A 16412-nucleotide genomic window follows, 5' to 3' on the forward strand; every position below is an offset into this window, starting at 1 on the left:
AAAACCGGGTGTGGTGGCTTATGCCTGTAATCCCAGCACTTTGGGAGGCTGAGGTGGGTGGATCTCTTGAGGTCAGGAGTTTGAGACTAGCCTGACCATGGTGACACCCAATCTCTACTAAAGATACAAAATTAGCCGGGCATGCCTGTAATCCCAGCTAGGGAGGCTGAGGCAAGAGAATTGCTTGAACCCGGGAGGCAGAGGTTGTAGTGAGCCGAGATTGCGCCACTGAACTCCAGCCTGGGCAACAAGAGTGGAACTGTGTCTCAAAAAATAAAAATTTTAAAAATTAATAATAAAAAATGATGGCAGTAATAATAGCAAATATCACAATATACTGAGTAGTGTGGCAAATGCCAGGTGTCACAGATGTTGTGCTTTGCAACCCAGATCTCCCCATTCAGGCTTGAGAATTTATTCTTCCAGTTGCTGAGACCCAGAGGCTCAACTTTTCTGAAATTTCCTTAGTTGAAAAGAGATGCTTTGACCAAAACCAACCTTTCTTTTGAGGTAGCTGCTGGCTTATCTATGATGGGGTATAAAGGCCAGGCCCCTTTTCCCCAGCTTGGGATCACTTCAAAGGGCTGCCCCCTTCAAAGCTTCTTAGGGGATCAGAGTGCCACTTCCTTTTCTTTCCTTCTGCAGTTCGTGATCCTGATAATACTCCCTTAATAGTCTATCTGCATTCTAATCTTGATCTTAGAGTTTGCTTTTCAGGGAATACAACCTCCAGACATTGTTCTAAGGTGCTTGCATACATTATCTGAAATCGCAGCAATTTGTCAAAGTAGGAATCATTCTCCCTATTCTACAGATGGGGCAGTTGAGGCTCAGAGATACCATCCCACTCTTAAATAGCAGAGATTGGATTTGAATTCATGTTGTTTTGGCTTGAAAACACCAGGTATTTTCACATACCATGCTCAAGAGGAACGCACTGAGTCAAGACAGAATTAGAGAGTAGAAGCTTTTTAAGGAGGGATTTGATTGTCTATTTCATGTGGAGGGCAAGGCAGGGGATGATGATAAAAATGGTTGACTGGCTTGATTGTTCTTCTCACCTGTGTCCTTACCTCTCTTCCTACACCACTACTCTACTTTCAGTGTTTGAGAACATCTTCATGAGCAAGTCCACAAATAGTAAATGTCTTAACTGTTAAGGCATATATAATATGTCTAATGGGATCCCAAAGTCCTAGAGTCAGAGGGCAGCTCTAGGCTGTGAGCTCCTCCAGGAGCAGGGACCAAATATTTTTATCTCTGCCTCTCTCACTTTAACTCCCATCCCCCTAGTTCTCACCCCCAAGCCTAGTGCAAGGTTGGTGCTTATCAAGTGGGGTAGACTAAAAAAAGGGAGGTATTCAAGCAGATTTAGAATAAGCTCTCCCAGGCAAGGTCTAGAATCAGCAGGTATTTTTAACACCACTCCTTGACTTGGTCTATATTTTTCTTCTATTACCATGGGAAGCCTTTTTAAGATTCTTGAACAACACACATTTACTCTAAGAATCATCTAGTAATATTTTGCATTTCTTTTGTGGTAGGCAGAATGGCCCCCCAAATAAGTCCAAGCCCTAGTCCCTGGAACCCATAAACATGTTCTGTTTATGAATTTACGACTTGAACGATATAATTATGGTTACAGAGCTTAGTATCTTAGATTGTCTGGGTGGGCCAATCTAATCATAAACCCTTAAAAGCAGAAAACTTTATTTGGCTGGAGTCAGTGAATACAGCAGAAAAAGAAGTTAGATTCAATGTTTGAGAAGGACACACCAGTGCTGGAGGGGGCCACGTGGAGAGCGTGAGAGGGAATGTGAGAAGCCCTTCAGAGTAAAGATTGTGTCTGCCCCCACCCCACCATCCCTGACACAGCCCTCCCCTCTACTTTCTTGCCCAGCTGATAGCCAGCAAGAAAACAGGGACTTCAGTTCTGCAGCTGCAACCAACAACCCAAGTGAGCTTGGAAGCAGATTCTTTCCAGAGCATCTAGTAAGGAACACAGCCCTACTGACACCTTGATTTCAGCCTTATGAGACTTTAAGCAGAGGATGCACCTGCGTCTTCTTGGATTTCTGACCTATAGAAACAGTGAGGTTATCAATGTGTGTTGTTTTACACACTAAGTTTGTAGATGTGTTATGCAGAAATAGCAAACAAATACAACTTTGGCAAGTAGGCTATAAAAAGCAGTTCTCAGAGTGAGGTCCCTGAGACTCTTTCAGGGGGTCTCTGAGGTAAAAACTATTTTCATAATAACATTAAAATGTTTTTCACCTTTTTCTCTATATTGACACTGGCATCAGTGGTGCAAAAGTGATGGTGGGTAAAACTGTTGGAGCTTTAGCGCACATCAAGGAAGTGGCACCACACGGTACTAGTGTTCCCTGTATTTTTCACCATCACACACTTGCAGAAAAAACATACAGTTTTACTTAACACTGTTCCTGGTGCAGTAGGAAAATTATTATTTTTATTAAATCTTGACCCGTGAGTTCATGTCTTTTTCAAATTCTGGGAGACAAATTGCAAAGCACCAGAAAGTGCTTTTGCTGCATTTTAACCTAAAATGGTTGCCTCAAAGAAACGCATACATGCCATTGTGTTTGGAGCTGATCTAGCTGCTTTTTTTCCTCACAGAACATCATTTTTCCTTGTAAAATGACTGACAGATAAGCCAGAGCTATTCAGACTTGGGAGATATTTTCTTAAAAATGATTGAAATGAGCCTGTCACTTCAAGAAAAACAACTGACAGTATTTGTTGGCAATGATAACATTTGAGCTTCCTAACAAAGATCAGAGTTTTGGAAAGCCTGAACCTACCACCATAATTTGACAAATTCTCCATACTTAAAGACTGTCTGATGAAATCAGCAGTGATATTATACAGCAATAGAAAATGCAGGGCTTTTCGATATTATAAAATAAACTGTGCAAGCATTTGGAACATCTAAATAGCTGAGTGGATCAATATTTTCTGAATGACCAGTACATGATGCTACAAAATAGTGCATGGGTAAAAGAACCATTGAAAATGCTAGGACAATTTTATTGATATGATTTCATATTCTACATTGCAACTAACCTTTAAAAAACTACCACTTGTTGAGTTTGGATGTGGTAAAAAGAAGGATTATTATCTGAAAAAGCTAAAAATGGCTCTCCTCTTTCCAACTACATATCCACGTGAGGCCAGGTTTTCAACATTGTACTTCAACCAAAACATCATTTCACAACACGTTGAATACAGAAGCAGATATAAGAATCTGGCAATCTTTTATTAAACAAGACACTAAAGATTTGAAAAATTATAAAACAATGCTGCACTTCTCACTGACTATTTTTTGGTTTTGAAAATATAGTTTGTTATGAAAGTATGTTATTTATGTTATCATGTAATGGGTCTATTATTGCTATTTAAATAAATTAATAAATATATTCCATTTCCAGTTTCAATTCCTAATATAGCAAATATTAGTAAATATAAGGCACAGAAATAAAGCGTCTTTAGGGTCTTCAAGAATTTTAAAGTGTGTATATTATCTATTGAGACCCAGTGGAGAGCAGGCCCTACACAGATATGACTCAGTGGTTCCAAATTTGCACACAGAGCAAACATAAGCCCAGAGGTAGTTTTCACTTGACTTGCACAGATTGGTTCTTGCAATTTTTTTTTTTTTTTTTTTAAGACCGAGTCTTGCCCTGTCACCCAGGCTGGAGTGCAGTAGTGCGATCTCGGCTCACTGCAACCTCTGCCTCAGGTTCAAGCAGTTCTCCTGCCTCAGCCCCCTGGGGAGCTGGGATTACAGGCATGTACCACCACACCCGGCTAACTTTTGTATTTTAGTAGAGATGGAGTTTCACCGTGTTGGCCAGGCTGGTCTCAACCTCCTAACCTCAGGTGATCCGCCTGCCTCGGCCTCCCGAAGTGCTGGGATTACAGGTGTGAACCACCGCACCCAGCCAGCTGTTGTCGTTTTTTTAAACAGTTACTGAATTTTAAATGAGCTTTCAATATTTATAGATCAGTAGGTTTTATGTGAAATACTATGTTTTTCAGTTTTCTTGAAAAACTGGATGGGCTGGCTGCATTGGGTCCACATTCTTGCATGGCCCCTGGACCTGGGTAGCAGCTGCCTTCTTCTGGACACACGCATTCCAGTTTCCCTCCATTGTTCTTACTTTACTCTTTGTGTCCCTCTGTTAAAATCTGTTTTTTCTTAGTTATTCCTATGGCTTGCGCAGTTCTTGGAAGCATCTGTATTTGTAATGTCCGACCTAAATGGTCGCCTTGATGGCAAAAAGTTGGGGAGACCTGGTTGTGGCTTGAGAATTTTCTGTTGCTTTCAAGGGGGGATGTTGTACATCACGAGACACCAAGTGCCCAAAACAACAATCTGAGATCATCAGATGAGACAGATCTTTCTGAATTTGGGAGCAAAGGATATTTTAAGGCTAATTTCTCTCAAATTTCCTAATAATCTGCTGCTTGATATGGCAAGTGAATGAGTATAGTGCAAGAAGGATAGCTGAAATGGGGATTATACAATGAGTTTGGGTTTAGGAGCCAGGGTATCCATATTTAAATCCTGGCTCTGAGCTTCCATAGCTGTGCAGTCCTGGCAAGCTACCTAATCTCTCTGTGTCTCAGTTTCCTCATCTGCAAAGTAAGGCTATTCATACTACCGATCTCACGAGGATGTTGGGAGGATTAAATGAGATAGTACATTACAAGCACTTAGAACAGTGCCTGGCACACAGTAACCTTTTGTTATGAACTGAATATTAGTGTTCCTCCAAAATTCATATATGAAGCCCTACCCCTCAATGTGATGGTTTGAAGAGGTGGGGACTTTTGGAGATAATTAGGCTTAGATGAAGTCATGAGGGTGGGATCCTTGTGACAAGATTAGTGCCCTTATAAGAAGAGACCAGAAAGCTAGCTTGCTCTCTCTATCATGATAGGACATAGTAAGAAGACGGCTGTCTGCAAGCCAGAGGTGAGCCCTCACCAGGAGCCAAATTGACTTGTACTTTGATCTTTGACTTTCCAGACTTCAGAACTGTGAGAAGTAAATTTCTGTTGTTTAAGCTACCCAGTTTATGGTGTTCTGTTATAGCAACTTGACCTGACTAAGACACACTTCAATAATTCATAGATATTATTTTTATTGTTCTTTTGAAATGAACTTGAGTCTGACTGAAAATGAAAGTAAACTGCCTTAAGGTTCTGCCAGGCCAACTTCACTCTGTCCTCTCTGCCCCATCTCACAGACTCCAGAAATCCTGACATGAGTGTAGAGATCCTAACAGATCTTTGTGAATGACAGGGTGCATCATTTAATTGATAGACACAAACACTTAACCTACCTGTGAAATCTACAGTGGATTAAAGATTGATCATAAGGCCTATTAACAAGCCTATTCATTCATTTACTTATTTTATTAGTCATCTCTGTATTTATGAAATGTCTATTGAATGTTTACTGTGTTCCAGGTACATAGACATGTAAGTTCATGTCTTGGTTTGGGGTTAGATATAATCACCAGATATTTCTGTAATATTGCACCTAAATATTTTAATTTCTTGTTTATTAGAAGCAGTGATCCATGTTTCCATTGGACCATGAAAGAGCTACTTCTAATCTGAGGCCACATTGCCTACATGAAATAAATTATTGTTAGGAAATTGCCTTGAAAAGAGAAACAAGACCACAACTCTTAGAAGAATTCTGTAAGTACCCAATTTATTAATAAAACAATATAGCTTAAATATTTATGATTTTTTCAGTCATACAATTTTACCATCATACCCAAAATGTGCATTTGGTTGACATGTATTTGCAAGATTAGGTTCTATAATTGTAACTGTGGAAATCATACAAGGCATTTTATTTGCTTGCTAATACTGCTCCCCCCTTTAAACAAACAACAAATTTTGCCTTGTGATTTACTTCTTCATCTCTCTGACCAAAAATAAACTCTATTTTGTGCCTTTTATGCTTGCAAAAACACTTGCCTGTTTCTCTGCAAGATTATACAAGTTAAACATTCGTCCCTTTGGTTCCCGACTGGCCAGCTTATATTGAAACAAAACTCCTCCACCCCAAACAATAATTCCAGGCATTTCTGCTTATAGAATTTGCTCTCAGAAGTGATAGAAAGGAGGCAAGAAATTCCCACACTAAGCTCAAAGGTCAACTTAGTGGACCAGATATCGGGAGCTGTACTGCATAGCTATTTGCCATGTGTAAGTTTCTCTTGTTGTGGTTCCAGTGAAGACTCTTTGGGGTCACTTCTAGGGATTGACAGCATCCATGCAGTGGTGTGTGATGCCACTTTTAAGAGGGCAGGGACTGGCCAGGAGGAGCACTTTCTAGTCTTATCTAAGGAAGAGATGTGAGTATAAAGCAGCGAGACTGATTTGAGGTGTGCAGCTTCTGGAGTCAGTCTCATTACTTTCTACTGTCACCTCTGGAGACAGGCAGGACTTTTATGCTACTGTCAGGAAGAGGTGTCATTCTCAAGCAGACTAGAAGCCACACTGTTTTTGATGGTCTCCATCATGACACCCTAAAGTCTAGATCCTCACTCCTCTTGGTATAGTCCAGGGACTGCATTAGCATCACCTGGGACCTTGTTAAAGATGCAGAATCTTGGGTCCCACACAGGCCTATGTATCACAATCTGAATTTTAATAAGACTCTCAGGTGATTTGTGTACACAGTAAAAAGTATGAGAGGTGCTGGGCTAGATGACCCAGACTTACCTCAAAAAGACTCGCCTCAGAAAGAAGAAGTGAATAAACCTCTTCTTTAGTAGAGAGACCATTCTCAGAAGGGAGGAATTAGAGATAACAACTGCAAAAACCACGTGGGTTTTTCTCTTTTTATTTTAAACATGCAAAATACAGTCCATGCATCTGCCATTTTAAAAAGTCTCTCATCCTACAGCAGATAAAACCAAGTATATTTTGTCTATCAACGTTCAATAAATGTTCCAAAATGCTTTAGAGTGTAAAGATAAGAAATTTAGCAAAATTTCAACAAACCTGTATAAAAAAACGGATACAGATACCATTTTATTTCAAGGCGACATGCTGTAATGTAAATAGTAAGTTATTATTATCAGTATTTCTTTGTAAAAAGTTAACAATACAAGGGTTTAACAGATCCAGGCCTCAGGGCTACACATGCAAAAAAAATTGTCAGATAGTTAAAAATCACCAAAACGTGCTATTTTTAAATGTGTATATGTTGTTTTTTTAAAGTACAGGAGTAGTAGAAGTATTAAATATGAAATATTAGCAGGAGTAGTATTTCAGAACTCTGTAAAACTGTGTGGGGAGTTCATGGTGCTAGTGTTCTGGAAGATTCATACATTTCTGATGAACATTTTGGTTTAATTCCTTTGCCATTGTAATAGTCCACAACTTGGTTTGGGACTTCAGCCAACACGCTCTTTGCCAGGGCAGCTGGAGATGCCTGCAGGGAAGAAGAAATCATCATGACATTGGCTTCTGGTCAAAGGAATCAGACCTAAAAGATTTGAGTCCTGCTCTGGGCAGCTAAGTTTCATTCACTTTCATTCATTCGTTATTTGTCAAGGGTCTACTTCAAGCGACAGTTGTCAGATTGTTGGAAAATGGACTTTTAATTTCATTATTATATATTTTTATGCCTGTCTCAAACTATAAAACTGTTTACATCTGAAGACGAGTAAAAGTTGGGTGGGAGAATGAATTGTTCTGCAGTTTTATTTCTAATTTTCACTCAATTTTAGACACTTATTTATGTTCCAGGTGCCACACTAGGGTTTAAGGGTCTATGGTTCTTGCCTCAGGAAGGCTGTAATCACATGAGGGGAGCTAGGCATGGCCAATATTAACCCCGCTATGAGGTAGAATATGATACATGCTGTAGAGCAGCAGTGTCACATCATATGCGAGCTTATTAGCAATGTAGACTCTCAGACCCAGCTCAGAGCTACTGAATCACAGTCTGCCTTTTAACTTGATGCTCTAGTGATTCATATGCATATTAAAATTTGAGAAGCCCTTCTCCAGAGAATCACAAACAGTGAGGCCAGGGCATAAAAAACATAGAGACTAACTTATCTTGGAGGCTTCTAAAAGGAGGTGGCTTTTAAGCTGAGCATATTTTAATACATAGAGAAGGGGTAGGGGAATGGCATTTGACCATCATAGGGATAGTGAGTTACCTGATGGAGCTGAAGGAAGTGTGTATGGCAGGTGGGGGATGAGGGGGTTTAGGGGTAGTTGGAGGATTGGTTGGGCATTTGGTTGGAAAATTGGCTTGAGACCAGGTGATGGAGAGTCTTGAATACCACACTAATTCATTTAGCCTTTATTCTATCAGCCTTATGGATCTACTGCATGATTTTGGGGCAGGGGCACAGGAGGACCATGTGATTTATGGTGATGATTCTGTAGCAGAGAAAGGTTGAAGCTGATATCATACATGGACTCTGGAGTCATGTAGAGCTGGGCTTTACTCCTGGCTCTGGCATTTAGTACTAACTATACAACCCCTGGGCAAGCAACTTCAATGGCCTGAGCCTCATTATTAGCTATTATTGAAGAGATTGAAAACTTGAGGCAGACTTAACAAGTGTTTGAGATTCCAAAAGAAAGAGGGCTGGACTGAATACCATGTGACCTGGTTTTCAGTTCTTTCTTTTCTATGTGGCTTGCCACTTGGCCATTTAACTTTACTAAGCCCCACTGTTCTTAGAGGCAAAAGAGAAAAGAAAAATAATTCACTCTATCTCACAGAGTCTCAAAATAAGAGACATGTATCTTTTAAGCAATCTGAAAACACTGTAAAGAGTTTTTCTAAAGTGATCTTTCACATTTTGAAGATGTCATAGCATGATGGACATTTGTGATCTACAGATGTCCCTTTATTTTATAAATAACTGCTCAGGGTTGTGTGTTAGACCATGGTCCATGTGTATACTGGGGCAGATACAAAAGTCATTTATACCCTTTTCTGCCTGGCTGTTTCTCATACAAAGGTTAGAAAGTCAAATCCTTGATTTTCCAGCTTCCTTTACATCTAGGGATAACAATATGACCCAATTCCATCCTTTGAGATATAAGTGAAAATTTCCTGGGGGAGGTTTTTTGGAAAGCTTTTCTCTCCTGGTTAAAAGTTAAAAGACTTTTTCCTTGTGAAAAGTCTTTAACAATACAAGAGTTTAACAGATTCTGGACTCAGGGCTACACATGCAAAAAAATTTTCAGATAGTTAAAAATCACCAAAATGTGCTATTTTTAAAGGTGTGTGTGTTTTTTTAAGTACAGGAGTAGTAAAAGTATTAAATATGAAATATTAGCAGAAGTAGTATTTCGGAACTCTGTAAAAGTGTGTGGAGGTCACGGTGCTAGTGTTCTGGAAGACTTGTACATTTTTTCTTTTCTTTTTTTTTTTTTTTCGAGATGGAGTCTCACTCTGTCACCCAGGCTGGAGTGCAGTAGTGTGATCTCAGCTCACTGTAACCTCTGCTTCCCGGGTTCGAGCAATTCTCCCGCTTCAGCCTCCAGAGTAGCTGAGATTACAGGCGCCCACCACCATGCCCAGATAATTGTATATTTTTAGTAGACATGGGGTTTCACCATATTGGCCAGGCTGGTCTCGAACTCCTGACCTCAGGTGATCCGCCCACCTCAGCCTCTCAAAGTCCTGAAATTACAGGCGTGAGCCACCGCACCTGGCCTTGAAGACTTGTACATTTCTGATGATCATTTTGGTTTAATCCCTTTGCCATTGTAATAGTCCAGGACTTAGTTTGGGACTTCAGCCAATATGCTCTAGACACAGTTGGCCCTATGTCCCTTTCCTCTTCCTTTCTATCTATCTTGAAATAGAATGTGATTACTGGAGCTATAGCAACCATTTTATCATTATGTAGGAAAAGCAAAGGGAATCACAATGTGCTGGCTCTGACACTGTTGAATCACTGACTCCAGCAGCAATGAGCCCCTAACTTCTAGCTACATGAGAAAAATATGTTCTATTTGTATAATCCAGGGTTTCTCAATCTTGACACTATTGACATTTGGGGCTGAATAATTCTTTGTGTGGGGGACTGCCCAGTGCATTGCAGGAAGTTTAGCAGCATCCTTGGCCTCTACCCACTAGATATGAATAGAAGCCCCATATTTGTTACCATAAAAAAATGTCAGATATTCCAAAATGTTTCCTGGGGCATAATGTTACCCTTGGTTAAAAACCATTTACGTAATCCCTGTAAGAAGGATTTACTGTTGCTTGCAGCAAAAAATATTCCTAAACCAGGCTGTCAAATATATCTTCCTCTGATGATGGTAATATTCTACATCTGTGCTGTCCAGTATGGGAGTTCTTAGTCTCATGCAACTGTTGAGTCCTTGAAATAAGGCAAGTCTGACTGAGGAACTGAGTTTGAAATTTTATTTTCTTTTAATGAACTTAAATGTAAGTAGCTACATGTGGTTAGTGGCTACCATATTGGACAGCATTGTTCCCAAAGCATCCCCCATCCCCTTGCATATCTTGCTGGCAAGAAAATAAGGCTTTGGGGACATGTATTGGGTGGGAAAGGGTCAAGAATATGAATGAAGTTGGTAATAACAGTAATAAAAGCTTTATTTACTAACCACCTACATGGACCAGGCACTATCTTAAGCTTTATATAGACAACACCTTATCTTTGCAATGCATGTATCATTTACCTCATTTTATAGATGAAAGTCTGTGGCATGGAGAGATTAAATAACTTGCCCAGAGTCACATGGCTTAAAGCATATGATAGTTTGAGTGTGTCTCCTAAATTAATGTGCTGGAAACTTAATTATCAATGCAACAGGGTTGGGAAGTGGGGCCTCATAAGAGGTCAGTATCATGGGAGCAGGTTAGTTATCATGAGTGTGGGTTGTTATAAAAGAGAGTCTGCCCCTTGTGCTTTCCTTCTCCTTGTGTCTTACATGTTTGCTTGTGCCTTCCATACTTCTGCCATGAGATGACCCTTGTAGGTGCTGGTGCTATGCTCTTGGACTTCCCAGACTCCAAAACCATGAGCCAAATAAACTTCTGTTCTTTATTCAGTCTATGATATTCTGTTATATGAGCAGGAAAAAAGACCATAACATAACTTGTGCCCTGTAAACTCTAAAGCTCTGAGTTATCATGCAGAGCAGAAAAAGAGAGGCAATTCATGGGTTAATGGCTTACATAAAATGATTTAAGCTGCTACCTTCCCTTTTATTTATGGTTTATTGAATTCAAAGTAGATTAGTTTGGGTAATGAAATGGCTTTCAAAATCTAATTTGAAATCCATGAAGATAAGATGGGTGAGTATGCACCTGCTGTTCTTCCTTGGTCATTCACAGAGCAGCCAGAGAATCTGTGTAGCACAGAGACTGTGAGCAGCACCCTACTTCCTTGCTCTGCCCCGAGCATTCCTCTTGTTGACAATGTCCCCAAAATTCCCTGCTCTCCAAGGCTCTTCTTTCCTCAAACACTTGAGCTGTAAGCCTTTTCCCATGGCTACTTCTCTCTGCTTTGAGGTCCTGTAACAACATTTTAATTCTTCTCAACCACCCACAGGTTGCTTAGCATGTGATTTTTCTGCTGATACCTTCCTCCCAGTCATGCAATTCTCCAGTAAATGTCTTGAGGCCTGGATCCATGGTTCTATCATTTCATTGTGGTCCTAGTGACTAGCATGTGCCTTGCACAGAACAAGCATTCTGTAAGTGTTTTGGGGAAGAGGAGGAGACTTGAGGGTAGAGGTTAGAACCTTTCATAGCTCAGTGACATTGTGTCAGCACACAAGTGTATGTGGGGAGGTGGGGAGGTGGGGGATGGAGAGGGGAGAGAGGGTGATTTGGGAAAGTTAATGAATCTCCTAGAGTGAACTCTTTGATCTTGCTGCACTATGCAAAGTTATCACAGATATTCAGTGATGTGTCTATCTATTTTGTCTGTCTAAAAAGAATACAGCATTAAAATCAGGAAGAACACCCTTTCCTCCATCTTAGACACCTAGGGAGAAACTAGCTTCATTAATGAACATAATTGCAGCAAATTTAGCCTGCTCTAGCTCATCCGTCTGTAAAGAATACTACTTCTTTTTGACTCTACTCCTTGCTGTCCATAGACAGACAACTTGAGGGCTTAGTGCATCTCTTTCATTAATGAGTACCTTTATTTGAAAATCTCTTCCTAGGGAAACTTGAGGATGGCATATAACAACACAATTAACCCTCATCCACATGCACAGCCCTGGGAGCTTGTGGGAAGATTGACTGCTGTTGCTGTTACTTAGAAACTCTCTCTGTACTCAACTCTGTAGCCAGGGATTGATTTTCTTCTCCTTCAGTGATTTTAATTACACTGCAGCCCTCCTTAAAAGAAGAGTAGTAATTGTGTGGCAGTACAGTTATGAACAATACCTCATCATCCAAGGAGCCTTGGAAGGTGCAGTTACTTCCAAGGTGCAGTTACTTCATAGACCTGCAGACTATGAAGTCTGGGCAGGTCATGAAATATAGGGTTCAGCTGAGGCTGCTGAGCTGGTGATCTATCTGAATTCTCATTTTAAAGCCTGTCCAAAGAAGGTGGCACAACAAACAGCAATTTCTGACGAGCATATGCTAAAGGCTCTCACACTAGGACTGGTACCAGGATTACAGTCAAGTACGTATGGGGGTGGGAGGATGGATGGATCATTGTTTTGATGATCCCTTTAGCTTTCCACCTCTCATCTGCAATTTCCTTACACAGTATAAGTGAGATTCCAGTGTGAACCCAAATTGGGAGTCAGATGTGTCTGGATATATCTGATAAACTCAGTATGAAGAATGTCAGGGATTCATTTGAATGAGTTTTTGACTGGAGGAGAAAGGCTTTACCAAATAAGGTTGAAGTGGAGGGGATGGCATCCTGCCTGACCCAAATAACTGATTTGAGCCCTATGCAGGGTGGGACTGCAGTGGAAGTTAATGAAGATACTTTCCAGCAGGGGTCTTTGAGATGTGGAGACACATCTCACTGCATTAATGACTCAGGTGACAGAGGGGACTCCGTAGCATGGAAAGGAGAGGATTCTCTTCTTTTCCAAGGAGACCACAGATAAGCTTCAGGGTACTGAAGGTTCTGAAGATTCCCTGTTGCCAGGGCAGCTCAAGTTTAGTCACCAGCCCTGGGGATGGTATTGTTGGCATCTGCAGCAGTGCAGAGGGCAAGGTCTCAGTGGAAAGCAGGGGCTGGGCATATGCTCTGCCTCTTGGGTGGCTTTCACAAGAAGCACAAAACAAAAAACACAAAGGCTCTCCAGGAATACCCAAGTTACCCCCACAGGTGCCTAGACACAGCTAGGATACTCTAGAGGGGTCTTCAGGACTACCATTAGCCCCAAGGGAGCCTTTTATGAATTCAAGATGTCCTTCTGGGTGATTATAGCTCAATAGATGCAAGGGTTTGTGGAAATTTAAACAATGTTCCTTCCTCCATGTACACAATGTATCATAACCTGGGAAGGTGGAAAAATTGTTACTGAGCATTTTTTCTATGTCATACTAGAGCATTGTCTAATGGTTCTGCCTCAAGGCCCTTGGGGAATGCAATGCTGCTTGACTGACTTACTATTTCTTACTGGTAAGAGCCCAAGACTGTACAGTTAGGTATTAATTTATAGAAAACTGATAGCATGCAATTTCTGGCCCATAGAGAGGGCAATTCAATTTTTTTTTTTTTTACCCTCTTGGTCATTAATCAGTTTTCAATCTACCTTAGCAAACTTTTTCAGCATTTTTTCCCACTGACATTAACTGTCTTATTTATTTACTTTTTTTGAGACCAAGTCCCACTCTCGTCACCCAGGCTGGAGTGCAGTGGTGTGATCTCAGCTCACTGCAACCTCCACCTCCCCGGTTCAAGTGATTCTCCTGCCTCAGCCTCCCGAATAGCTGGGATTACAGGTGCCCGCCACCACGCCCAGCTAATTTTTGTATTTTTAGTAGAGATGGAATTTTACCATGTTGGCCAGGCTGGTCTCAAACTCCTGACCTCAGGCGATCCACCCACCTTGGCCTCCCAAAGTGCTGGGATTACAGGGGTGAGCCACTGTGCCCAGCCTTATATACTCTTTTGAACTAACTTTATCATCTTGTTTTGAAGGAGTTAAATAAATTTTTGATGCTGCTTACTATATTTTTTATAACGGATTTAGGTTTCTATCATTTTGGAAATATACTTTGCCAAGGCAAACACAGACTTCTGCCAGGCCACATAGCTTGACAAGCAAAACATAGGCTGCATTTCAGTTTCTCCTTGGTACTTTGGGCAGGCACCTTTGGGCAGGGAACAAGTTGCCCATCTGTAGGCAGTCCTAGATGCACTAGAGATCCTAAATTATATGAATTATAGGTAAAGCACCAGTGAAATTTTGCCTAGAATAGTTAGCATGGCTCCTGATCTGTAACTCCATTTATAATTTTTTTCTCCAAAGAGTCATGCTCTATATATCCTTGTTGTGGGAGATGACATGGCCCAGGAAGGGATAGCTAGGCCAGGTCATCTCCCACAGCAAGGGTATGTAGAGCATAGCTGGTGTTGCTTCAAGAATGGTGGATCACCATAAACATTGGTGGACAAATGTGGGAGGTGAGCATGCTTTGGTTCTGCTCTTCCGTGGACAGTGCCCCAATGTGTATATGCATACGTGTTTGAAGTTCCTGAAGGGCACGAACTGGACGATGTCTCGAAGAACAGGCTCCCCCTTGGGTGACCTCAGAATCCCATCATCACCATCCAGCATCTGCATGTCACTGAAGTCAGCGTTCCCTACTCCCACGATGATGACTGACATGGGGAGGTGGGAGGCATGGACAATGGCCTCCCGGGTGTCGGCCATGTCTGTGATGACACCATCTGTCAGGATCAGCAGGATGAAGTATTGCTGCAATCAGATGCCGCGTGATGACGGGGGGTGAAGAGGTGAGGGAGACAAGGACAATAAAATACCAGTTAGACACCCAGGTGGCCTCACTGCACATTGACCAAAGCAACAGTGATGACAGACATTTTTTGAGTGTCTGTGCTGATAGTCCTAAAGGCTTAGGGTTCTGACGAATGGAGCTTAAAGGTAGGCATGGCAATTATAGCTTAATTATAATAACTACTTCACTGACAGTTACAAAGGAAGAGCAGCAGGCCAAGAGTTAGGAGGACAGGTTTCAAAGCCTCATTCTGTGAGACCCTGGGACGATCCCTTAACTCCTCTGTGTCTGAGCTTCTTCACTTCTCAAATGAGAGGTGGGACCCAATAATTTATATGATCTTCTTTACTTGAAGATATTTAAAAATCTAAAGCTATGACATCCAATACGATGATGACAAACCCCATGAGACTACTCAGCCCTTGAAATGTGGCTAGAGCAAGTGATGAACTGAATTTTATATTTTATTTAATTGTAATGAATTTAAATTTAACATTAAAATTGGATAACCAATTCAGTTATTAGAAACATTTTAAGTATGTTTGGAACAACTTCAGTAGATTAATCTACTTTTTCTTTGTTTGTAACTGTCAGTGAGTTAGTTATTATAATTAAGCTGTAACTATAAAATCTAAACAAAGATCAAGTATTTATGATAACTTAGCATCCAAATTGACATGCTGTAAGTATAAAATACATGTGGATTTTGAAGACTTATTACACAAAATAGAATGCAAATTATTTCATTAATAATTTTTTTATATGGAGTACATGCTAAAATAACAATATATTGGTTATGTTGGGTTAAATAAAATATATAATTAAAATGGATTTCTCTGTTTCTTTTTACTTTTTAAAATACAGTTACTGAAGAATTTAAAATTGTATACATAACTCGTGTTATATTTCCACTGGATGGCACTAGTCTAAAGTCCTGCTATAAGAGGGTCAGGGTTGCAGTCTCTCCCTCTGAAGGCCATGTGCCACAAAGGTGGCAGCTCTTCTCCAGGCACACTTGCAGAAGGTTGCAGTGCTCCCATGGCTTCCTGCTTTAAGTCCTGACTTCTGGCCTGCAGCCTGCCTGGCCCCTTTCCATCTGGAAAGCTGGAAGATGACTCAGCAGAGATGGGAATTGGAGGAAAGGTGCTGTACTCAGCAGCACAGGGAAGCCTTGGAAAGTGCTCTGGGGCCTGGAGAAGGATGACCCATTGGAGGTCATCACTATTTTTAGTCAACATGAGAGGCATCATGATGGCCTTTACTGGTAAGAGGAAAGAGAAGCAGATTAGTCAGATGCAGCTCAGGCTAAACAGAAAAGAACTTTCAATATAATCCTGCAAGATGCCCAACATTTATAGGTAGTAAGTGTGAGATTAAGCCATTCCATGTTACCATACTTCAAGGA

General features: G+C 40.8%; 1 protein-coding gene across 1 annotated transcript in view; it reads right to left on the minus strand.

Moving 5' to 3' along the window:
* Positions 1-6876: 6876 nt before the first annotated feature.
* The window catches only part of CPNE4 (copine 4), a 767841-nt gene continuing 758305 nt past the window's right edge, over positions 6877-16412 (minus strand). Inside the window, exons 23-24 of the mRNA XM_024245287.3 lie at positions 14731-14967; positions 6877-7486 (exon numbers count right to left, since the gene is read on the minus strand). Of these exons, the coding sequence (XP_024101055.1) occupies positions 7352-7486; positions 14731-14967 (372 nt within the window). The 3' untranslated portion in view covers positions 6877-7351. The remainder of the gene's footprint in view (positions 7487-14730; positions 14968-16412) is intronic.

The sequence above is a fragment of the Pongo abelii genome, chromosome 2 (genome assembly GCF_028885655.2).
Source record: "Pongo abelii isolate AG06213 chromosome 2, NHGRI_mPonAbe1-v2.0_pri, whole genome shotgun sequence".
Classification (NCBI taxonomy): Eukaryota; Metazoa; Chordata; class Mammalia; order Primates; family Hominidae; genus Pongo; species Pongo abelii.